This window comes from Opisthorchis viverrini (genome assembly GCF_000715545.1).
Source record: "Opisthorchis viverrini unplaced genomic scaffold opera_v5_29, whole genome shotgun sequence".
Classification (NCBI taxonomy): domain Eukaryota; kingdom Metazoa; phylum Platyhelminthes; class Trematoda; order Opisthorchiida; family Opisthorchiidae; genus Opisthorchis; species Opisthorchis viverrini.
The window spans coordinates 1,632,491-1,658,163 of NW_008751685.1; the positions used below are offsets into that span (position 1 = coordinate 1,632,491).

Consider the following 25,673-nt stretch of genomic DNA (forward strand, 5'->3'; position numbering starts at 1 on the left):
GCATCTGGTTTTGGCTAAAATAACTCCGTTCATATTTATTTCAAGTTTAACCTCTGACTACTCACGTGTGTGACAGTAGCTTGCACAGTTTGAAGTTCTGTGAACCCTTTGAAACCAATGCACGCCGCACGCAGCGACAGGACAATAGTATCGCCCATGTTTTTCACAATTGCTCCACTCCTGGTTAGAATTTCGATTGATTTTGGCCTGCATGTGAAAAATGTCACTAGAATTCAGTGCAGAAAATTCACAATACTATTTTGAGCGGCTAGTTTAAAAACACTCCAAAAAGTAAGTAATGGCAACAGCCATCATGGGATCACCTCACGGTCCCGTCACGTCAAGAAAAATTACGATAATGTTTTCTGACCCTTAGCCTCCACAGCTTTTTAAGCCATCTGGCCGAGTCCTTTGCACTGCCGTTTGAGGGAACATACCATCTCAGTTTTGTACGCTCATTGTGTTAATGCGTATCTTGACTGCAGGTGATCCAATCCAACATCTTCGAAAGATGGAGCAGGGCCGGCTCTTGATTATGCGAATGGCGTGAAGCACCACGTGCTGCTAAATTATCTGACGTTGCTATCCAGCCACGGCAACGAATGGCAGCATGAAGTATTCAATGTGTGGATCTTCGTGCCCGTCTTGAAGGTTGTTGACCGGATGTTTGTTGATCTGTTCACTGAGTTTGGTAGTTGGCTCGCAAGCACTTGAAAGTAGCCGGCCGCCTGCTCAAAAACCTGTAAATGCGCCCGAGCTACTGATGTTCCAATATGTCTTATCAAAGTCTTAGTAACTTATATTGATAATTTGTGGCTCGCAAGCACTTGAAAGTCAACTGCCAAGGTTATCAAACAGATCAACAGCCGCCTGCTCAAAAACCTGTAAATGCGCCCGAGCTACTGATGTTCCAATATGTCTTATCAAAGTCTTAGTAACTTATATGTTGTGATAATTTGCCCATTCATTAACATAATTAGGCCTCCAGTCAAGGTGTAAGTGCTTCGTATTTAATGAAGCGGTATTCCTGTCAGTGTCACTCTGAGGTGCGTTGGAAAAAGGCATGGAGTGGCGAGATTTCCGAACTGATATGAGGTGGAAAAGGCATTGCCCCATACCCAGGTTTTTTATAGTTTGCATGCAATATCAGTTGTCTGATTCCAGGACGTGGGTTTTGTCCGGCTATTTTTTTATCCCACTGCAAATGTGATCTGAGCTTTGTTTATGATTACTTTAGGCCGAAACTGGTACAGTGACGAAGTCGATCCGACCACATCCATCCGGCTAAAATTCAACTAGAAAAAAGCCTTTCAGTTGACCTAGGGTTGACCACATTCTCCGTGTATTGTCGTACCTGATGATCCGATTTCAACTGCTTCATTCTGTGGTTACTGTGAGTTGTGGAAAACCGCTGTCGAAAAGTTTTCAGTGAGCTTATGAGTAGTGTGTTACATTCAGACAATCTCCTTAGCTACTTATAGATGACCGAGTTTGCAGCCAATCTGAGTAAATCCACAAACACTCATCCAACCAACCATGAGTGATAAAAAGCTGTCTGATCCACTTGACGTTCTCGGAGGTACTGCCCTACACGAAGCTCTCCTGGTTGTTCGTTTAGAAAACCTGGACTATATGATGTTCTGGAAGCGATCACCCATACTCAGGGGGCGAGATAGCTCAGTGGTTAGAGCGCGAATTTGCTGACCGGAAGGTTCATGGTTCGAACCCGACCCCTCGACTTCCCCTGTCTAGGCTTTGGCAACCTGACAGTATCCCAGCCTTCGGGTGACATGGCGGTTAGGCATCGAAAGGGTGCTACAGCTGAACGATTGATATATTTTATCCATTATTACGAGTAGCTTATTGACTGCGTCACCAGCACCACAACAACTCATAATTTAGAGACATCTATTAATTACACCTTTGGAATGCTGTGTGTGTCAATTATTTAGGACAGCACTGTTCCAGTGAACCTGCGCTGATCAGAAAGTCTTTTTTCCCCGTTTTCTCCCAGACCGTGCTCGCATCACCAACCTACTTGAACCGTTGTCTCACCCAACTTGTCCTACCGGCATGTGTTTGGAGAGCTGGTCGAACAGCAGAAGCCATGCGTAAGGCAGCTGTGACCTGCCTGGTCGCTCTGCTCGCTGCGGCCACAAGTACCTACGATGTTGAGGAAACCGAGACAGACAGCCGGACAGCGGAAGAAGTCCGCTTGGATTTGTGGCTTGCTGACCACATAGAATCGGTGAAACGCTTGCTGGGTCCAAAAGCCCTCCAAGTAGACAGAGCTCCTTCGAGAGGTATGTTGACTAAGTAACATGGCATTTTATCGGGACGGAACAGCTGTAGAGGTTTTCAGTTCGTATACGTAACACCCTCATTCTCCCTTTTTATAGATGGGCGGATATGAAGACTGTTGTAAAAAACGTCCGTGCTGTAAAATATCCCAGTGGAGGTCCTTCCAAACAAAGGACATCTCAATACTGCACAACTGTTTTCCTTACCAGACACAGAGGTTCGCCTTATCCCGGAAAGGCACAACACCTTTAATTGTAGTGGCCCAAATCAGGAAAATAACTGTAAACAAAAATGTCTATTGCCGTGGGTGGATGGATGACAGTCGCTTTCAAGATGTGGAGTCTGTCGATACTAAGAAGTGAACGCGTTGACTAGAACCGAGACATCGCCCTCTAAGTTGGATAACGGAAACGCTTTAACCGAAAGCTTGATTTATCCCGACAGTGGTCAGCTAATTTCTCCTGGGACTGAAAGTTCTGACGCGAACTTTTGAACAAGATTCTTAGCTCAACATGATGATGTGGTTCCAAGGCACCACACACTTTGGCAGCTGTTGTTCACTACTTTCCGTTTGATGCGAGGCTGTCCAATCACAATGGTCTTGTCAAAGTCAACTTGGGGCAAACCAACGTTGTTATCTGCTCAGCAAACCAAAACTTCCTACAGGGATCATGGAGGGGACACGAAAACATCCGTTGTCAGGTGGGCATCGTCTGATACCTAGGCTAACGACGTTAGACCCTACCGGTTTGTTTGCACTCACTAAAGAACTACGACCCACCGGTCCACTGCATGAAGCGACTTCGCACGCGACCCGTTCCCTGCATGATTCACGGTTATCAAGGTTGTGATATTGGAAATTGGGACACATGGAAAGGCTAAAAACACACCTGGGGAAGGACTTCCTGCTCATTGTACTTGGCTGCCAAGGAGATATCCATGAAACTTGCGCAAGTAAACTTCAGAGTGGACTTATCCGCCCAGCTCATGTTCGATGTAATTAGACCTCGCATTTCAAAATCTAATTACTTTTTGGACTGAGTCTGGGTGACATTTGGACTCGGAGGTTTGGTAAACCGAAAATTCACTCGAATTGGTCACCACCCCCCACTTCCACTTTTACGAGTTCGTTCTGCCTCACCCTCAACAGCCTCCTTTCGCCCTTTGGAACCGCCGTAACATACAAAGATGATCGATTGCTTTGTATAGTACTACTCATGAGGTTGCTGAAAATCCTTCGACAGCCCACGACCGGTTTCGCACTGTTTGGGGCCCATCAGGTAGGCGCAGTCCCCAGGTTTCCGTCAACCTTGTGTTCTACTTGAAACCGAATTGCACGAAATTAGCGAATATACACTCACTTGCACATTCAGTTGCCTGAGAACATCACAAACGAGGGATTCAGCTGGGTTCGAGGTGAGTCTCTCGAAAAACCAAATTAGTTTGCAGATGAGTGTATATTCGCTAATGATCAATTGTTGTTTAAAAGTTACACTACTTGATAATTGAGTAGCTTAATTTTCTCGCCAAATTTGGGGATTAACATGTCATCATCATCATCGACAGCATGACATCAGTGTTCAACACCGATGCTTCACTGCCCTACAACCATGATTTATTTGGAAACCTTATTGTAAAGAAAAGAGTAAAGATGGACGGGGAAGAGACTTAGTGCTAGCTTACCACAATCATTCCGAGGTGCCCATACCTCCAGACGCTCACTCAGGCAATCTTCATAGAAACTGACAACAAGAACGCCATTGACATCGGTTGGCAGTCATATCTTGTAGTGTCTCCAACCAGACACAGTGAGGATCACGCAAGGCTTCGACAAGTACTTTCACTCGATCTAGACAAGAGACCCATTGGAATGCAGTTGAAGTTCTCGTCTTTGATGGTCCGCTTTAACTGAATGTGGTGCGCTAGGTCGTATCAGGCGAACCATGATAAACGATTAAGTGCAAGGAACTAAAGAGTGACCGCTATAAGATTCAGCTGCATGCAGTTGAGTCTCCTGTAAATGCCAGAATTGTGTGCAAATGAGATTATTTGTATAAATCCGTCCAATTTGGATTCGAGTAGAACATAACTTTGATGGAAACTCGGAGACTGAGCCCACCTGATGAGCCGGAAGAAAGGCGAAACCGGTCATCGAATGTCGAGGAACTTTCAGTAACCTTATGTGTGGTTTGTTACGTCTAGACATTAAACGTAAGATTGTTCTCTTCCCCTCCATTCTTTCCCTGGACTTCAGATGAAGGTGTCAAACCTGTTCGAACAAGCAGTCTATCAGGTCTCCCCGCACAAGTTCTGTCTCTGCTGCTAACGCGATTAGGTGGTTTACTCGAAGACGACTTGGAAGCAACCAGAAAGATGGCTTGTCTAAACTTAACTATACTATTCAATGGTCTGTTGCTACCACCAACCTCGGATATGGTCCGTGGAGATGATATTCCCAGCTTTCTGTCTTCACCATCTTGGTTGTCTCCCGTTACGGCCATACAAGACCGAAACGACCATCAACAACCGGCCAGTTTGTGTCCACTTCCAAACTCCTTTGGTGATCAAGTCTACCGCTTCTACCCCAATCTTGTCCGACGCCTGAATGATGCGAAAGACCCGGTATGTGTTTCTTTGTCGACTATTCCTTATTATTTTCATTCTCATCGGTCGGTTGATACCTCACAAACAGACCCTTTCACAGCGTTCTGCTATAGCCCCCTTCCGGTGCCTAGCTGCCATGCCACCCGAAGGAAGCACGAGGGCTGGGATACTGCCAGGTTGCCCAAGCCTAGACAGGGGAAGTCGAGAGGCGTAGGTCGGATTCGAACCACGGACCTTCTGGTCAGTAAATTCGCGCTCTAACCACTTGGGCCATCTCGTCCCTTTCACAAGCTAATCATCATCGTCATCATTATTAGCTGTAAGAACCGCGTCCTTGTTGTTCAGTGGTTGTAGCTGCCGTAACAGATTCCGTTCTCATCATCCGGAATTCCTAGCCCTAAAATAGAACTGATACAGAAGGATACACTGTTTTGCAGTCACTCGCTTCAGTGTTGGTCTTTAAATCACTCGTTCTTCTCTCTTTATGAGCCCGTCAAAACACGTCTTCGTGGATACTTCTGATTATTGTGTAGTTGATGTTTGGATCAGCCGGGCGCTTGCACCAGGACTTCCGGATTTTCCGGTCTTTTCTCTGATCTACTCGATAAAGATTGGATCAGATAAGCGTTTTTCTTTAAGTACTTAGCTGGCAAGGAATCCGCACTTGCTGAGCTCCATGGTTGACGGAATCATGGGTTGATCGTAAATCAGTTCAACTCCTGTCCGGATTTTGTGTAAGTAATGCCTGAAACTAGCCAAAATCCACCGACAGCCTTCCAGAGTCCGTGGTGCTACCTGACTAGGAAGTCGGTACATGCGAGTCAATAAGTGGCTCTCTTTAAAAGACAAAATCTCCGTTTAAAACAACCACCGAGTTGACGTTCGAGGCGTCGGGCAAGCCTATCACGTCGCGCAACGTCAACACTTTCACCTGTTCGGACATGATGAGTCAGATGCATCCAGTGTGCGTTGGCAGTCTTGGTAACGCGCTGGCTTCGCATTTAAGATGTCCGGATTTTAGATACCTGCATGGTCTATGTTGATTGGCTCTAATAAGAGCAAAGCTCGAATCCAGTACTCATCCTCCCTTATCTAGGCCAGAACAGCAGAATCGTTCAGACGAGTGTGAGGTGAATGCAACTTGTTCAATAGACTAAGTTTGCACACCCGTCCACCTCATTCAACAGAATCAGACCTGATCCACTGAGGCGGTATGACGTAATTCCCAAGGTCCTCTGCGTCCAGCCTAAATGGAACTTGTTTTCTGTGCTTTCATGTTACGTACTATTTTGAGCCACTATTCTGCTTATTGAATCCGTCGAATTTTCTTTGTCAGGTCAGAATGCTAGTCACGGAAACATTAAATGCTTGGCTCCGGCTTGTTCACGAAATGTTGGTATGTGATTCCAACCCTGTCCAGCCGGAACCTTCCAAGCGGCGCACACTAAACCCGGTACATTCAGCGATTGTCCAGGATTTCCTAGCCGGAGTTATGCCTCATTTGGACGATGCTAGCGAACCGGTTAGAGCTGCGGTAGCTCGAGTACTTGGTCGTTTGGGTCAGATTGCACCAGACCTCACACGAGATGCTCTGGTCTCTGCTCGTGAACGTCACCGTGCCTCAGAACTGTGCCACCAACTGACGGAGTCTATTCACCTGTCCGATTGACGACCTCCCACCGTCAGTCCGGTGTGCCTCTTCAGTAAGAACTTCGCAACTGGCCCCTTTGTTGGGCGCCCCACACTTTAGGTTGTGACCGGTTATTCTCCGCAACTATTTTGTCTTCTCGATAAATCTGTTCACTCCCACCTGTGTTCCTGTTCTCTTACAAAATCTGTCATTGAAAAGGAGGGGCATTCAAATATTACTGTATTATATATATATATATATATATATATATATATATATATATTACTGTATTTTTGTGTTAATGATGGCACTGTCCGTGTTCTTTTTTGTTGGGTGAAACTCCTTTGTCGTGATGTCGTCATTGGAGTCAGGTGATATTTTGTAGGATACCTGGCTTCCGAGCGACGATCCACCAGTCGTTGGTCGCGGTCCTGGAGTTCACGTGTAACCCCCTCGCACACGAAAAGGAGGGGCATTCAAATAGCCCATGCGTCCATATTACTGTACTTTTGTGTTAATGATGGCACTGTCCGTGTTCTTTTTTGTTGGGTGAAACTCCTTTGTCGTGATGTCGTCATTGGAGTCAGGTGATATTTTGTAGGATACCTGGCTTCCGAGCGACGATCCACCAGTCGTTGGTCGCGGTCCTGGAGTTCACGTGTAACCCCCTCGCACACCATCAGTTAGTCAGGTCTGGTCTTTGCGGTACATTGCTTTTCTTAGCGACCTAAACAGTGACCTTTCCTCAGACCTACAAATTTAGGAAACGATTGCTTCAGAAACTCGTTATAAGTGAGATAGTTGTTACTTGTACTTTACCAGACAGTCGTTGGTCGATTAACAGGGTTGGGCGATTGGCTTACCAGCCGAGGAGAGATTATCAGTGCCGACAACTCCGGGGGTTGAGCGCGCAAAGCAGCTCGAGAGTGTGAGACTCGTCTGCAGACGGACTTCCACACAATAACAGCTTCACTTCCTTCACAAATGCCTGTATTCTTCCAAATGAACACCGCTGAATCACCCAAAATCTCAAGCCGCTGACGGATATAATGCCATGTTGATGGTTAGACTAACGATGCGCACAGATGCGTACAATCGTGTTGTAACATGCGAGAGGATGGTCAGCGAACATCAGGAGACCTAAACTTCTACAAAACTCAGCATTGCTATGAAACAGAGACTGAGCTCCACCGCTGAAAACAGTATTTATCTTGGAAAACGCTGGAAGTGAAATATTGGCAAAGATGCCTGGATGAAGAATCTCTCTCTTAGAAGTGGAACAGAACGTTCTGGTTGAAGGACTCAGTTTCATCGGTCCCACGAACCTAGAGTACCTAAACAACCTAGATGCATCGATAGAATCCAATGAAATTAGTATGTACTCTCGGCAATAACGGCTTCTAGCCGTTATGGGACTCATTCAACTGTGCACTGATGATATCTCATCGATTGGTGACGAAATTTCTGCAAGCTAATGATCAAGCGCGGCGAATCGATCAACGGCCACCCGAACTACCAATGTAACGGTGACACTACTGATGGGGGAGGCACGCGAGTAGTATGTTTTCTCGTAACTCCGCTTTGCGTCTCTTGAAAAGTGAGATCTATTGCGGAGTTTGTGAAGTCGCTTTGTATCATTTGCTTAGATTTGAGCAACAGTTTTGCTTCCCTGTCCAATAGTCTGTAACTGTTCAGTTGGCATTTTCTAACAAATAACTCCGCGGCGAAGGCCTTCTTTCTTTTCACCAATATTCCGACACATTGCAAACATGATTTGTTATCCAAAAAGTCAAATCAGCCCTGGTTTCTGAATAGTCATGAGATCAAGCTCCCATCCGGAAGACTGGAAGCTCGGTTCTCCCGGGTGATTCCACTAGATGGTGAATAAAACAACTGTTCGGCGAAATTTCGACTTCTCAGCCTAAACTGTGTTTGAGCAATCGGTCGAAATTCACCGTTGAAATTTGATGACCCCCAAAATGTTCATTATGCTGGTGTCATCCTCTAGTATGCCATATTGTATTGTTTGTAGTGGAGTGCCCTTTCAACCGAGTTTGTGTGAATTTCAGAGAATATACATTAGTGGCCAGATAATTCAATACAACTCTTGGTATCGATGGAAACGCTGGACAGCTCACCATTGGTTTCTTTGGACTCATCAAGTAGGCCGAGTCCCCGAAGTTCCATCAAGATTGTTCCTTACTTGAATACCAAAGTATTGATGTGAGATTAGGTTGAAATTCACGTGGAACTATGAAACTTGAACATTTTCGAAACCCTGTTCTCCCTTAGAACAAACCGCGTTTTTGATGTCAACCGTAGAATTCAGTACCAGTTCTTTGGACCCAACGATAGAATAGTCGGTCTATTCTGTGGAAATTTTCATCTATGTAACCGAAAGCCCTGGTGCGATTTTCCGGTTGCATCAATGACCTCATAACGACGAGCGTTTACGGCAATTTTAAAACTTTCCGGAGGTTTATTACACTACTCATAAGGCTACTGAAAATTCTTTGGCATTCCACGACCGGTTTTACCCTTGTTGGGGCTCATCAAGTAGGCGCCTAAAATATCGTAAACGATAAATTCAGCTGGGTTCCAGTTGAGTCTCGGAAAACCAGATTTGTTTGAAAACGAGTGAATTTCGCTAATTGCTGCAGACTTGTCATGAGCGATCCTATAACTTCGGAGCCCTGCTGCATAAATTATCGTGTCTGAAACCAACGTCTTTTCTAACACGGCGGAGAGACTGTCTTGATGCTGTGATTGTAGTGCGGCCATGCGGCTTCACAGAACATGCCTTCTGCACACCTGTGACACTGAAGCTCAGGGTTTACAGCAACGTCGGTAGCCTTCCAGGTCTTCCACTCTGGCCCAGCTGAGGACCCAAAAAGCTTCGATCCGCATTGCGGAACACCTGTTCAGTTCGCCTTTCAAAGCCGAAAAGCCCTATGTGCAAAGTACTTCATTACTACACCAAACTCCCTGGTACACAACTTTTCATAAAGCGAACTACCCACAAGGTTGCTGAAAACTCTTCGGCAGCCCACGACTGGTTTCACCCTTCTTAGGGCTCATCAGGTGGGTGCAGTGCCCGAGTTTCCGTCAACCTTACGTTCTACTTGAACCAAAATTGGACCGTTTTCGAGAAATACACTCAGTTGCAAATCAATTTGGTTTTCACGAGAGGCTCAACTGAATCTCTCGTTTATGATATTCTACAACAGAATGTGCTGCACACAGGCCGCTTCATGATTCAGTTGGCACGATTTTCGAGATCTCGCAGGATATTTTCATATATATCATAAACGAGAAGTTCAGTTGAGTCTCTCGTGAAAACCAAATTGATTTGTAAATGAGTGTATCTCATTCCGACTTGTTTTCCGTCAATCAAGAGTCATTCTTGCACCGGAATGAACGTGTGATATTAAAAGCAATCCTTTGTATCCAGAAGGATATGGTTTTGAGTCTTGCCTCACTGTGGTCCTTGCTCTCGCCCTTGTCCGTTCCTTCATATGGCGCCGGTTCATACCTTTTACTCAATTCACCGACATTCCACCCATTGTCTCTTGGTTCGCCCATATTCTACACGCGCCGAAGTGAGTGTTCTCCTCTGTGTGAACACGAATTGTTAATTGAAACAAACTTGACCTTGGGATTACTTTGATCTTGACGACGGTCACCCAGGTTGTATTATAAAAATCTGCTTTTAGAGTTGTGTTTTTATCCACCAATAAGCAAACTAAATGAACGTCACTCACGGTGCACAATCTTTTCGACTTCATTCTTACTGAATACGGTGTGATTTTAGAACAGGCTTGTCAAATTCAATCTCGCAAACAGAAAATTAATGGAATTCGGGGGAAGATTAACGAAAAACAAGTGTACTTTCCTTGACCACTTTATCCAATGTTGACTACTCCCTGAGGTAGTATGGCGACGCTTACAGTTCCAGCGGAAGCGAATGAACCATATGAAAGTCTTACTGATGTCAAAAGGTATGTAATCCTAAGAAGCTTCCTTCAGACTCGAGCATTAACTGTCCAACACTCGGTTATCCGAAACCTAACTGTACACTCATTTGAAAACCCCTGTTATCAGCCGACACTTTACTTTCGTGTGTGTGTGTGTGTGCACTACTCATGAATCATCCCAGCAGTGTCTGGCCAAAGTGTCATCCACGATGGAAGGTCGGTAGGGAATTATGGAACTGATTTGCAGTGTTCGTTCATTATCATTTAAAATTCAAAGAACGTCCGGGAGAGTTGAGAGTGGGACTTTAGGATGTTCAGTATTCAAGAACTGTGCAAATGAGATCGTTATTTTCATACCAAAAATAACGTGTGACCGCTTAGTTCTGGTTGGTCAACTGGCAACACCGCACCCAAGGGTGCTCCACTTCCTTTCAACCGAGGTTCACCGTTTTTCAAGGCCGGCGTATATATCTGCGGTTTACTCCAATAGTTTCAAAAACAAACTTGACAAAAACTTTCATTCCGTATTTGGCTGGAGTGAATCAGCTGGGGCTTTTGAACCCAGATAGTCGCTGTCTCCAAGGTTCTTAGGGCAAAGTTTTGTACCCTGTAAAAATCGTTTGAGTACTGATCGTACTCACTTCTGCATTGTCAAACAGCCTTAAATTGGAGAGGTTCACTAGATCGTGGAAGATAACCGTTTCCACTCGTCCAAACACGAAGGAAGACAGTGATGCGATACAAAATTGCGGACCAAATACGTGCGAAGAGACTGAGCCAATCAAACCACATGGTTGATCCGAATAGACCGCGAGAAATGGAGACGGAACATTATTCGAAGTGCTCTCGTAAACCATATTTTATCTATATGCTAAAAGAGGTGCTACCATAGGGAAACTATTAGGAGATACTTTACTTAGGACCCCTGATAGCGTCACAGCAATGTTCACGAGAACTCCCGGATTCCGCTTAGCCGATCACGTGAAAGGGTAACATAATCTCCACGTGCTATATAGACGCACTCATGCGGAGAAGAAGTACCCACCCAGATGCGCATTGATGGTGACGAACTTGTTCAAGTCAATCGCGAAACTCGGTGAGCAGATCAACATCCACCTGACCAACAACTTTGAAAATCCAATTGCTTGGTTCCACATTGTGAGGGCACAAACCATTTATTCTTGTCTTATGGACTGCACAGGCTTCCACAGTCGTGAGTGCAGTAATTAGAAACAAACAGACAGGTAGGCTATCCAATTCAGGTAGTTGTGTAAAGATAAGTCGAGGAGCAGGCTTCTTGGCGAGCCTAAGCGGTAGTCCATCTTCCCCCGGGTCAGCCCCCTGTGTGGGACTTTCGATGCAGGCCAGCATCTCATTTGTGTGAATACAGGTGCTCACGTACGCCGAACCACTCGGCATTGATATGACTGTTCACAAGACAGTGCCAGTAGTATGGGATATTGGAAGCATGACGGCCAATCGAATGGTTCCTTTTCAACAGTCCTCTCATTTATCCAACCATCGCTTTGATTTTCAGGACTGGAACGGATCACAATGGGGCACGACAGCTTGGTCTAGCATCGATTCGCCTCATCGCAATATGTTTGTATAAGCCGTACTACTGGTTTGATACGGAGTTTCGCGCATTACTCATATCTTTGGCAGCTGCAGTAAACATCATTTTTTGAGGCCGGGATTCAGGTAGTATTTGGTGCATGATTTATTCAACGAAGCCACTTCACTAGTGCATCGTTGGGCGGGTATCGTCAAAGACCCCCGAATATGACTGGTCGTTCGGATAGTTGGTTCTGATTGTAAGTTTGCCGGGTCGACCTCTGATTGATCGATGTTCAGATGAACTTTGAATCTGACCTCTTCGATCCATACCCCGTAAACTGCTATCCCTCTAGTTTCACGCGTGGTCCCGTCTCGGTCCTTTCCTCTGATGGTCACTTACGTTTGAGTAGGTGATCAGCACGAACCATATGCACTACACCAAGTGAATCTACCCCGAAAATGTCATACAAAGCTTCCCAAAACTGTTTTCTGTGCATAATTCGATAGTCAGTAGAAACCCCAGTATGGGTACTAAGTAGGTACGACTGGTCCAAGAGCAGCTACTCTTATTGAGTATGGTAACATGATGACCGTCTTCGCATTTAGTAGCATAACATGTTTTCTTTTGACAGCTTCCGTCCGATTAGGATTTGAGGCAACGTGGTTAGGTTATAGTCAGATAATTAAACACATTCAAAGGCACATGCCTAGCGAACCATTCGATCAATAAGACTGACTTTCACTCAGTCAATTTCTCCCCTAAGAATTCGCTCCAAAGACTAAGTTAACCAATGTAGTACACTCAAGTCTGTGATAGTTTGCATCTCAAAGGCCAAGCAAGTCTTAGATCACTTCAGTAGCATTTTGAGTAGTGTAGATGCACTCAAAACTTCACTGCGAGATGTAACAACAGAAATTTCCTACTACATTGATTCAGTTTAATCTGAAAGCTCAGTTTCGTGCTTGGGAGTAGAGTCGTCAAACTGAATTAGACGGTAAAACAAGTCGTCTAATTCAGAAAAAATGTTTTCTGAGAGCTATTCGGTTGATAAACTGTCAACTAATTGGTGCGCAAACCCAACCATAGAAAATTACAATGAAAGCACAACGAAGCAGACGGAGCTTCTGCAGAAACGGAGTATCAGAATAAACTACTCACCCAGTTGGTGAAAAGCGTTCATAAGGAGCAGTTCATCTTATCTATCCGAGATGGACGAATCAGTAAGTAGGTTTGTAGTCTCGAAATGCTAATTATAACAGGCGAAAGCAGATGACGCATTTCTGGGTACTTTGCACAGGCGCTGTCGCAAATACTTTGGAAGAAAACTGTCCATTCTTTCTTCCTTTGTTTGCCTCTTTATTGCTAGATTGCTTCTGAACTGACTTTTCGGTGAGTAAGGACTTTATGCATCTACTGATATCAGTGTGCATTTTCCTATCAAACAGGAAGTAACCGCAATTTTCTATCGTCAGTAATTAAGATATGTTCACGCAAGGTCAAGCCACGTCTTGCCCGAGAGGCTTTCACTTGGGTGGATTCGGTTAACGCTTGAACTGCGATTCCTTTCCTCATGTCTCCAGCACGATCACGAGAGTCACAGCACGCTACATGGTTAGCCTCCAGGATATTTTACCACAATCGTCTCCTCAGACGTATCACCGACCACTCGGTGTCGATTTCACTTATCAGTTACCAGTGAAATCCCTACAAACACTCAGCCATCGACTTACTTGAAATGTTGAAGTGGCTAAGGCACAAAATTACTGAATACAGTACTGTGGGGCGGAAATCCGCACGGATCCCTCTTGACCGCTCACACTCAGGTGCTGCTACGGCCGAGAAGTTCATCCCACGCAAGACTGGCCGAAAATTCGGGACGCTTGTCGGTCCGGCATCAGGCCGAGATCTGATTGGTCGAAAGTCTGGACGCAGCAACTAATCATGACCCAGTATTGGCCGAATGTCGGTTGCCAATGGAGCATCCAGAACGCGTCAAAACTTCCAGAAAGTTACTGCCGCCTACGCTACATATATGAAGCGCTGTAGATGTGTTCCTGACTCCGTGTTGGGCGTTAATGTTGGGGATATCAATATCCCCCAGAAAACGCTGTGTTTTTATGGTGCTAGCGAAACTCCTGGCATCTTCAAGGTCAAACTATGAAAAATCAATGGCCTATTGATACTCCAAGGAAATTTAAATCCGACCACGTACAGGATACCATTTTTTCCACTGACTTGGGTTCGGAAACTCCGGGCATCGCCTGTTGATCGTGTGTTGTTGGATTATTAAAGTTTGTGTCCGAGGTTTTCGTCTTCTTACTATCCGCCGTGCTAGGAGTCTGGATCAAGCAACATAGCTGGGGATAGAGTATTGCCACAATCCGCATTATCATATTGTTTGCTCGCTGCGTGACAGAAACGTAACAGTTATTATACCTTGTGCACCTTTGGTGGTTGTTTTGACGTGAGCGCTAGCTTGGGAAGCTCAGACCGAGAACTGAACTGAGAAAAATACCGTTACTACAGGTTCCCATGGATTGAACCCAACCTGTCAACTGCTCCTGTCTAGGTTTGGGAAAAACTTGTAGTATCTCAAGCCTCGTGCTTCCCTCAATTGGCATGGCAGCTGGGCTTTACAGCTGAATTGTTCATTGATGTGGTGTCATGGGATTCGGCAATTCTGGAAGTGAGAGCTCGTCCTGTCAGCGGAGCCAATCTATGCTGAAGGACCAAAAGGCACTGTACAACTGTTTCATCCTTATTGGAAATTACCAGCAGTAAGCATTTCATAAAACTCGGATAGTTCCGAACCTGAAACCTTCCGGTCGGTGGCTGATTACTTGACCATCAGGCAACGAGCGCCTGATCGACAGTGTGAGTACCTCTGATATAGACCAAACATGGCTTCACTCATCCTCCACTCACAGTCACTTACTGGTTGACTCCTTGGGTAAGAGCTTCTCAGCAAAAAGTTCCACTCATCTTGTGGAAATATTTTTCCTCTGAGCTACTTATTGAGTGATGGTGACGTTGGAATCTCGGGGATTTTCAATAGGAATTTCGTTCTAGCAGTGAAGTCAGTATATAATGAAGGGCCGAGATGCATTCAGATCCTCTTTAACTTTCGTGAAGTGTGCATTGCTGACGATTCCCAACAAGGATGAAGCAACTGTACAATTCTTCTTGGCTTTTTCAGTATAAACTGTGTCCAAAGACAGCAGGAAATCTATATTTTTTGAGTTTCTGCTCTTTTCTTCCTAGTGGATAAATATCACGGTCACCCTTTCATGTGGCAAAAATATGATTAGCATAGTCGGTTAGCCAGTGCACATTGGATTTAACTAGGACTTAGATTGGGAAAGTGTAATAACGGCAATGCCTCAGCTTGAGTTCTCGGTCAGATCATTCCAAACTAGCGTTTTCGACAGAAACAACAAGGGTTCACGAGTTGTATTAAACACCCAAAACCATCGTATTTAGAGTGGGGCGACAACACTATGTAAATTCGTAAACCTGGACTAGCATTCAGCTTGGATCGTGATTGGCTGTTGAGCCCACACTTTTGGCCAATCAGAGCTCGCCTTGGTGCTGGACCGGGAAGCGGCCCTATTATCCGCCCAATCGATTACGGGCTAGGGCAAAGCTAGGCGTAGCGCTCCCGGTGCAGGATTCCGGCTTAAAGATGATAAATGCGAGACCCGCAAAAATGCAAAAAAATGGCAAACTGTGTAAATTAACTCCATTAAGCAGCTCAAAAGTTTGTTGCTTCTCTCTGGTGACAGGACGGTTTCTCTAAATTGGTCAAAAAGCTGTTCATCACCAGAGGTTCACATGCCACTCATTAGGGATTCCTTCTTTTTTTCAGAAACCGAATTGTGAGGCTGAAATATGACACGGATCGTTGTAGTAGAGCACTCTTCCAAAGTGTCCTATACATCGGTGATAAAACAGGCACTCACCCTAACGGAACAAAACTGTGAAAAGACATTCTACATTGATTTCGTGCCTTCTTCATAAAAGAGATACCCGAACTGAACCTTATCCTGACCGGTCATTTACTCACTTGGTCTGCAAGAGCTCTTGGATGAAAAAGAATGACTGCCCAGTGATACAAATTTTTTACCAAACTTCACGTTAATCAAGAGCATCGAAATGCACCGACATATGAAAGATTAATCGAACACAACAATTTTGGGAAAGCTTGGTTGCACATATGCTATTGGAAAACTAACCTGATCTGATCCTAGGTGGTCTGCCTGGATCAACTCACCGAATGGATGAAGAGCGCCCGAAAAGGTTCAGGTCACCCGCCGTGGGGTTTATGCCTATGTGAACACAGCCGTGAGCAATCTGTGGACAGGTGCGTGTGGTCTTGAGATTTTTTTTATTGATTCAGGTAGCTTCACACGTTTAGGCTGGATTAAGCTAAGTGAAAGTTTTCCACCGTTTAGTTTTATTATGTGTACTCTCATCTACTCTCGGGATATCCGTCGGGGGGTGTGAGGAGACGACACGTCATTTTACAAAACGGTCTTGCTGATTTATCGGCCCGAGTGCATCTTAGTGTTGGTTTCCTAACCCAATTGGAACTGATGAATACAGCGTCGGCTTGGACTTGGTCAGTATGTTTAGAGGTCAGCAAAAAAAACAACTCAGTTTTTGGGTCAGTAGTCAGGTTGGTGTGACTGATCGCCCAATGTGGGGATGATTGGAAATTGGAACAAATAAAATCTAGGCGATCAGTCTTGTTTTCAACGTTTCGATTCTTGTCGACAGGATGGGATTGTTCCGTTCCATGAAAAAGTTTTGACCGTCACCAACGGTATAGAAGGGCTCACTTACCCTGAAGTGACTCTGAGCTCTGTGTGTCCTTCTTTGAAGATATGGTCTCAGAACGTCGTAGCTCGTAGTGATAACCAAATATCGCTGTTGATGCAGAGTAGAAGGATAGATACGACATGGCCTAGGCAACTCCTAGTGAAGCGAGCATAGCGATAAGACTTCTGAATCAATGCATGTGGGGGCGAGATGACTCACGGGTTGGGTTGCGAATTTACTGACCGGAAGGCCCTTGGCTCGAACCCAACCTCTGCCTGTCGACTTTCCCTGTCTAGGCTTAGGCAACCTGGCAGTATCCCAGCACTCGTGCTTCCTTAGGGTAGCATGGCAGTTAGGCACCGAAAGGGTGCTACAGCTGAACGACATTGCATGTAAGCCCGGCTCTATATCTGAAGTAGAGCACCTCTGAGCTCAGTTCCATTTTCGAGATTGAAATCAACCCAAACAAATGAACGAGTCATTTGAAAAGTTGTACTTTCTTCGTCAAACAAATGAATATGCAGAAAGCCTATTTTTTTCACAGGTTCTCAGTAAATAACTGGTTTGTTCATTGCATTCACCATAATTACAGAGTAGAGTTGTCGCTTTTGGTGTGTTTTTTGATAAAGTCTATCCATCCACATTTCACTGTCCAAAGTGAGTCTCACCAGTAGGGGGCACACAGTGTTTCAATACTGATGTAAATTTTGCTATTTTGAACTCAATGGTATGTACAAGACAGTTCTAGAAGACTATGGGAGAGGTAGTATGATGCAGAAACCGTAGAAACAAGTTGAAACATGTGGATCAATTCCACCAGTCACTCCAGGTGCTGAGGGCATCTTTTCGATAGCAAAAAGCAGGGTTGAAGTCAAGAACCATGCAGAACCGTGTTTCTGACTTCAGACTTTCCAACCTTATTGGGCTTCTAATATGAAACTAGGCCACTTTGTCAATCAGTAAAGCAACCTGTCCTTATCAGTTTTATCATACTGAATTTCTTCAAGAAGTATGTGAATTGTCTTTTATAGTTACGAGCTGTGGCGTGTTTAGGTAGCGTGGGACGTCCGTGCGCACCGTGTTTAATTGTTCGGCAAGTTGGCTGGTTCGGAAATTTCCATAGTGATTATGAGTACCTGAACAACTGGCAAATCAGCAATAGTACTCAGGGTTCCAACCGCAGCTTATCATAACTAACGTCAGTCTAATTGTTAGGTTTTCATGTCCGTACAACACCAGTTCCCGAAGTCAGTCTGTGAGCCATTTAGCCTGGCCAATCAATTGAATGGTGTACCCGTGATTAGGCTCTTTTGAGAGCTCAAAAAAAAACAAATTTTTGGGAAAATGCGGGGAAAAGTTTAGACGACATGAAGCCGGTAACGTCCCCAACGTTCACAACACTAGTAATTGATTACAGGACAACATTTCTGATACGCAAGGCATTAGGAAGCTGATAGCCATTTCGAGACTGTCTGCAGAGCGAGGCAAATAAAATCCTAAGCAGAGTCATTACTACCATGTGGCATTTTGAGCATCAGCATGAGCCCACATTAGCCCGCTTAAATTGGAGGAAATGAGACCGAAAGAAAAAGGCTGAAGACAGTTCCGAGACTCACAATATGCACTACCTATTGATTATCACTGCCAAATAAGGTAGGAAGGGGTAAATGCGTGGGCGGTTTAGTGATTATACTGCATGGACGACTGACCCAGACCATTCACAGTAGGACCTATATGGTTATTTAGTGTAAAATAGGATGCAGTGTGGTCCGATTTATATCAGTATTATTTCAAAAACTTCAGGGTGCGGAACAGTTTGTTGTACGTAAAAAACAGTGTCAGGTTTCATTGGTCTTTACTGCCACATCTACTCCATATTTGTATGACCGTCTAACTTTGGTCGGACTGTGTTCAATCGTGGACCTCAAATCAAACGGGGAAGAATTTCAGCAGATACGACCACTAACATCCGTTTACTCTCATTCATAAAGAGAGCGAACCTAATAGAAGAATTTTCGCTGATTGGACGATCGTTCTTTCGACTAGTAGCGGATCTATGGAACTCTTTTCCAACGAGCTTGCGAACATACATGTTGATCTAGAAAATGATCACTGTATTGATATCCACTATTGATATTCGACTGAATTCCACTTACGTTTGGTCCTTGATGCTGAACGATTCACCGTGACAGGACACGCATGGTGGGTAATCGCTCAGGGCCCACGGAGCTTTGGTGAGCTGGTGAAAAGAAGACGGCCTTCGTAGTGAAGGTATTCATTAGAAAATGCCAACTGACCAATTACAGACTATTGGACAGGGAAGCAAAACTCTCATTTGCATCTTATTTACGAAAACTGAATATCCATCTTCTTTTGAACGCGTCTTCCTGAACTTTCCTGTATATTCATTGACTGTTTCTCAAATTCAAGCAAATGCTACAAAGCGACTCCACAAATTCTGCAATAAATCTCACTTCTCAAGAGACGCAAAGCGACTTTACAGGAAAACATACTACTCGCATGCCTCACCCATCAGTAGTATCACCGTTACGCTGGTAGCTAGCAGTGAGTGGTCGGGTACAAAGATGTGAAAAGAAAACTTTTTTCCACATTATGAAGAATAATAATGTGATTTGACGTTACTTTTTTCAAATTCAGCCTGACACCTAGCAGCGAAAACCTGAGACAGACAGTATGGTGACTATCAAACTGTGGTCCATGTGCGCGGTTACAGAACCACATATGACCTAAGGTGAGACCAGCACTGTACGACGTGATAACATGGGCAGTCAATGGAAATACGGATTTCAGAAACCGCTTCCTAATCAAGTTACGGCAATTTTTACTGCAGGCTTCTATTGCCATTCATCGTGCAACAGGCCGTGCCTTTGAACAGATATCGATCGGCCCCTTTCACCTCAGTGCCAATCAGAGAGCCGACCAATCAGGAGTGTGCGTATATGAACATCCAATGAAATTTGCAAACAATGCTGTCTGTGACTTGTTGAACTTCCATGGTTTTGAATTAATGAACGGATTTCTTTGGGGAGATGGAAGTCTTTTATATCGATTTCTGGGAACATGGCATTGCTGAAGATGGAACAGTGGTGGAAAAGCTAGTAATTTGCCGTGTTCAAGTGCTGACAATGCGGGGGTCACCACCAAACTGTTTCTAACCGTTGATTGGTCATCTACTGTTTATGGCATATACTTATGGTTGTCGATGAATGAAGAAATATGACCTTGGAACTCACTGTTTTACGCACGTAGGCTTCCCGCCTAAGAAAATACTGCGCCCGTAGTATCGGCCTGAATTGACAGCTCCCCCCACTAAAATTATAAGGGATGATATTCCCATTACTTTACTCAATAAATCGCTGGAATCCCTATGTACACAGTAGCCATATGAGTATCTCAAATAGTGTGTGTGCTGTCTGACCTCGGCTGCTAAACTCTTCGCATAAATCTCACAGTTACTGGACCAGTCCACCACTAACCTAATTGTATGTTAGAAGCAACTGCCAAAGAAAGTCAACGATTGGTTAATATCTCATGAAATCACATATGCCGAAGCGCTTTGTCGCATAGATCAGCTTCAATCACTGGACCAATTATCATTCCGAAAACTATCAAATCTCCTCACGTAGCTCGGAACAATAATTTCACTGAAATTCTCATCTGAGCAGTTGTCATTCAAGAAACCGATCAATGCTAGGCCACTTGACGTGGTTTTCGGTATTGAAGGATAACTGGCGCTATGTCCTGTCCAAAATAGAGATAATCACCTTGCGGATCAGTCACTTGTAGCCGAATGTGTCTGGCGGAAATCTGCGAGTGAGCACCTCCGTGACAAGCCTGTCCCATCTGGGGGCTCATCAAGTAGGCTCCATTCTCGAGTTTTCGCCAAACTTATACTCTAGTTGATCCAAAACTGGACAGAATTCGCCTACTTTATGAGCTCCAAGAAGAGTGAACCCAATCACGAACTGTCCAATAGTTTCCAACACCATTATGAGTAGTGTGTTACACCTGGACAATGAGGTGGGATATTTCGAATATCACATCGATTGAAATATGGAGCAATATGATACGGCACCCTCGGTCCAAAAGGAGCCATTCAGCCAGATTCGGTTGAGTCTCCAATCAAAACCAAATTCGTGTGCAAATGGAAGTATTTTGTACCCATGTTCCTGTTGGTTAGGCATTGTAGGCGATGAAAGGCTGTATCCAACCTCCCCTTACCAAAAACAGAAACAGCCGACCGTTATTCGTCCAGATGTTGAAAGCTTGCGTCGACATTTTGCTCATTGTAATCAGATGGCGATTACCCACCACAGGAGTGACATTCCAAGTCATAAAATATCATTTACTGTGACTTCGGCTACTGTGGATTCCCACATTTTCTTTTCACATGCTAGGCCGATAACGAGCCTAGCCACCTGGACTGTCCAGATGGCACCTAGTCTCATTATTTTGTTCAAGGCTTCACATAAAGGAATCTTATGTCTCCTTGAATTCCCGCCAGTTATCCAAACTGGTTTCCCAGGAGGCCTTCCTTATCTTTCTTCTTCGGATGCTGGGAGAGCTTCCTAGATAGAGCTGGGTCTCAGATCCGATGAAATATCGTCGACCGAGTCGTTTTGTGGCCATGCGCGGTATTTGTCCGTTTTGTGGGAGAAAAGAAGAGGTAACCATTTAGTTCTATAGCAACCATATTCAGCAACCTTGTGAGTATTTTCCTTCATGGAAACTACAGCTGAATGTGCTTCACACAGGCCGCCTCATGATTCAGTTGGCACGACATTCGAGATATCGCAGTGTATTTTTCATAAAGGAAACTACTCACAAGGTTGCTGAAAACTCTTCGACAGCCCACGACCAGTTTCGCCCTTCTTGGGGCTCATCAGGTTCATGTAAAACATAAGGTTGACGGAAACTCGGGGACTGCGCCTACCTGATGTGCCCCAAGAAGAGCGAACCCGGTCGTGTGCTGTCGAAGAGTTTTCAGTAACCTTGTGAGTAGTTTTCTTTATGAAAAAGTAATCATTTAGTTCTATAGCAACCATATTCAGTAAGAATGGCAAGTAGTTCTTCAAAAATATCACTGATCAGGGAAATTTCACCTTTGAGTATATATCTTTCATTTTGGTGTCCAGGTAAGCACAAATAATTCCTTTGGCAACTTTCGACATCAGTAACTCAAAGGCTATCCACCTACTCGATTGTAGCCTTGTGTTACATTGTCAGTGTGGATCCTGATTTGGTGGTACTACTTCCTCTCCTTAGAGCAGTACTAGCTGATTTTGTGGATACCGTTCGTAACGAGTGCACACCCGGGGATAACGGTTATGGGTGGGATTAGCTAGGTGAACTTACTAGCTTTTCGCGCAATGTCATGAAATAGCCTACTGGAAATGATTCACTCGCTGACCTTGACAATCAGCTTACAAAGTTTCGTAGTTTGGATGTGAGGTTTCTGTATTCCCACTTGGGTAGCGAATGGTTACTACTCTCTAGAAACTATATAAACGCAAACAAAAGTGAAGGAATCGCTCACACACATTGATGACGTCATGTTTGCAAGCTCATTTCCAAGTCCGGTGGACAGATCAGTGATCACCTGACCAGCCACCAAGTAACATACTGTTTTGGAAGCAATGTGTCTACCAAATCACAGGTAACCACCATTCTTGAGTGATATGTGGACTATGTTAAACGGGATCGGTAAAATCATGGGAAATGACCTGCCTTTTGGCCGGCTATTTAATTTGTTTGCGCATTTCTTATCTGCTCTCGGCTGTGTTTGGTAAAATACCCTCGTTGACACCCTCTTGTTCCTGCCAAGAGGCTATTCACCCCCTAAAGGCCAGTCTGTGAAAAAGACTTCCATCAGACTCTTGTTGAATTGTGTATGGTTTCAGTCATCTCGGAGAAGCTCCGCTAGTTAATATCTGTTTATCGAGGCGTTGGCGCGTCAGAACATTTGATACGATCTCTTTTTAGCTCGCAACTTATCGAACTTCTCCTCTCTCAAGTCTAATGGGGAGGATTACCCGATACTTTCCAGTGCCAAACGCAGACCCACATCCGTATTCGAGAAAGGGCTAAACAGGAGCACAATATGTACCTCCAGAAATCGAAAATTTAGTAGTTCTGTGCACCAGCTCAATAAGGGTCACGTGGACAGGAGATGGACTTTCGATAGGCTAGCTCTAGTTCTATCAAAACCTATCCCACGATTCCTCCAACAACCAGTAAAGAGTACATATCTTGGGCAGTGAAGCATCGGTGTTGAACACTGATGTCATGCCGGATGATGATGATGATGATGATGACATATCTTGGGAACCATATGTGTGGCAACAGCATACTGCTGAGTCCGTCTCTTTCAAGAGAGGACGCATAGAAAAACGGACTCAGACTAGTCCGACCCACAAAATGTGTTTGTTCACTTTCATGGATTGATCTTTTATTGGGTGGTTGGATAACTGCATCTGGAAAGATACTGAGCAATCACTAAACCATGCTTCATTGTGCTCAATACGTTATCCTGGGGGTTCTCACCAACACAAGCACCAGTCAAACACGCATTTGAAGATTTGTCAAATTCTAGGATTTCAAATAGGTTTACTGCGAATAAGGCCATATCGTGGTCACAATCTACCTTCTTCTAGAGACACCCCGCGTCAGAACAGAATTTAATTTCTCCCCTGGAGGATTAGTCCCACCGATCGCGAGACTAGATGAAGTATGCTCCGGCGGGCCACTTGCAAAGTTGATTTTGGTTAGCAAGTGCTTCTGTGTAACATAAACTATCCGCGTGACTGAACGGCTTCCTAACGAATTAGTCCTCATTAAAAGAAACCTGTTTTTGTTGGTTTCTCCGTACCATCGAACTGTACATTTTGTAATGACTGTTCTGAGAAGAAAACAAGAAGACGCCAACTAATCAGGCCCAAGCGTTACAGGAACGACTGTAAAATAGCGTTATTGATTTGATCATGAAGAGATATTCTGTTACATCAGAAAAGTTTGGTGTAGGAAAGGATATTCCTCGGAGGTATTCCGGACTCAAACTGCGGCTTACTCGTCGAACTGAAGCGATCAAAATTTGACATGCAAAAAACGGAAACGCATACCATCGTATCACATGCATAAACTGAAACACAAGATCAAAGAATGTAAGTGCTCTGTTGGAATCATCCGGTCATACTTAGCAAGACGTCTTCACGTTTGCAGAGGCTGGACTGGATACAATTTTGCCCCATTCTGAGAGAAAGGCCACTGTAATATTTCCCAAACGTGCTCCCGTTGTTCGAACTTATATATGTATTCTTTCCTTTGAAAGTCAAAGGAAGCTTCGAGCATTTAACCGACATTGGTCTTTTCTGATAGCGTTCCTCACGGAGTGGCAAAACTGTTCAACAACCTGTAGGCGAACGAAGTGAACGACTTGGAAGTGTGTTTTTCTGATGGTTGCGATTACAACAATCGGTTGCCGAGTCTCTCGAAAATGTTCCCCGCCATTTCCGAGGCCAAAAAGGCAACTATAGAGTTCATCAAGACTATTCAATCTAGTAGATGCCCGGAATTATTGGAAATTGTCAACCTTACATTTTATACGGTAATGTATTCACTACGTTTCCAACGAACTAACTGCCTTATTAGGGCAAAGAAAGCTGAGTTCGTTCAACATTCTTATCGGCTATCAGTTTCCCCTTCCGGACAGTGACCCCAGTTGCAAAAGAATTTCGTATACCAGATTATTTTGCTTCTTATTCAAATGAATCAAATCGGAGTTGAGTTGGCACAGTAGTGTGACGGATAAATGATGCAATCCACGTCGTGGTCCTCAAAGAATATCGGGGCAGATAAAGAAATTTAGAAAGATCCAGCGCACAGACCTTACCTTGGCAAAAACCTGCGAATGGCCACACCAGGACGTACTTTTGTCTCAACAGACTGAAGCAATCAGTTGTGTATGCGGAAATCGAGAACTCTAGTAGCAGGCTCCGGCCCCAAACTAACGGCTTAACGAAGCAGTATTGTTGATATAATCGACATCCCATCTGTTGAACCTTCCATCTAATGTGACCATGAAATAGTGTCCGCGGGAAGTTTGGACTGTTTTCGGCTGTTACACAGTCCATCCGACTTCCTATTCGACAGCAAAGTGAGCTTTTCCAAACTGCGACTTCGCTCGAGGGATAAATTCGGTGACTGCCTGGACTTTTCCCAAATTAAGGCTTCATGAATGAGTAGTATCCGGGACATCAATCAACTTTGTTTCACATACATTCTAAGTTATTTTTACCTCCTCCTGGTCAACTCCCCGTTTGTCTCATTTAACGGAAAACCGATCGATCATCTGCGCGCAGCGTTTGGCAACGGACGATATCCGGATCCGGTCCCGTTGACAAGGCTGCCGATAGAGAAAATACAGACAGAAATAAACACAAGCTTTCACTTGTAAGGCGCGACGTCGTTTATTATAGAAAATTTTGCACTTAAGTTGCCTTGTTCGCCAAAAGCATTGTTTATTATGTATAATGCTGAAATTTCCGGGTAACTCGCTGACCTCGGTTATTTACCACGATGGATACTGTAGGGAGGAGTCAACGCTGGAAACCTGAGCTGGTGAACGTTTTCATCACAGTGACTGCGTGTGAATTTCAGGCAGGAGGCCTCGTGGAAAGACACCACCAACACCACATATGTTGGTATCCAGTTATATCGAGTTTCTTGCGTGGCGGGCGAGATGATCCAAGTGGAGAGAGCACGAATTTAC

The 25,673-nt window shown here is 44.5% G+C and overlaps 2 protein-coding genes across 2 annotated transcripts in view; one reads left to right on the forward strand and one right to left on the reverse strand.

The window, feature by feature from the left end:
- The window catches only part of T265_02407 (hypothetical protein), a gene marked incomplete at both ends in the record, with an annotated part of 28,035 nt that extends 21,279 nt beyond the window's left edge, over positions 1-6,756 (forward strand). The window contains 3 exons of the mRNA XM_009166640.1: positions 2,015-2,303; positions 4,556-4,923; positions 6,242-6,756. Coding sequence (XP_009164904.1) covers positions 2,015-2,303; positions 4,556-4,923; positions 6,242-6,574 — 990 coding nt within the window. The remainder of the gene's footprint in view (positions 1-2,014; positions 2,304-4,555; positions 4,924-6,241) is intronic.
- A 1,250-nt stretch (positions 6,757-8,006) lies between these two features.
- T265_02408 (hypothetical protein) lies at positions 8,007-17,367 on the reverse strand (the record flags this gene model as incomplete). The annotated part of the gene is given in 5 exon segments (XM_009166641.1): positions 8,007-8,176; positions 13,798-13,973; positions 14,014-14,222; positions 17,105-17,295; positions 17,310-17,367. 5 exon segments carry the CDS (start codon positions 17,365-17,367, stop codon positions 8,007-8,009), a joined length of 804 nt encoding a protein of 267 aa, XP_009164905.1.
- Positions 17,368-25,673: the final 8,306 nt, after the last annotated feature.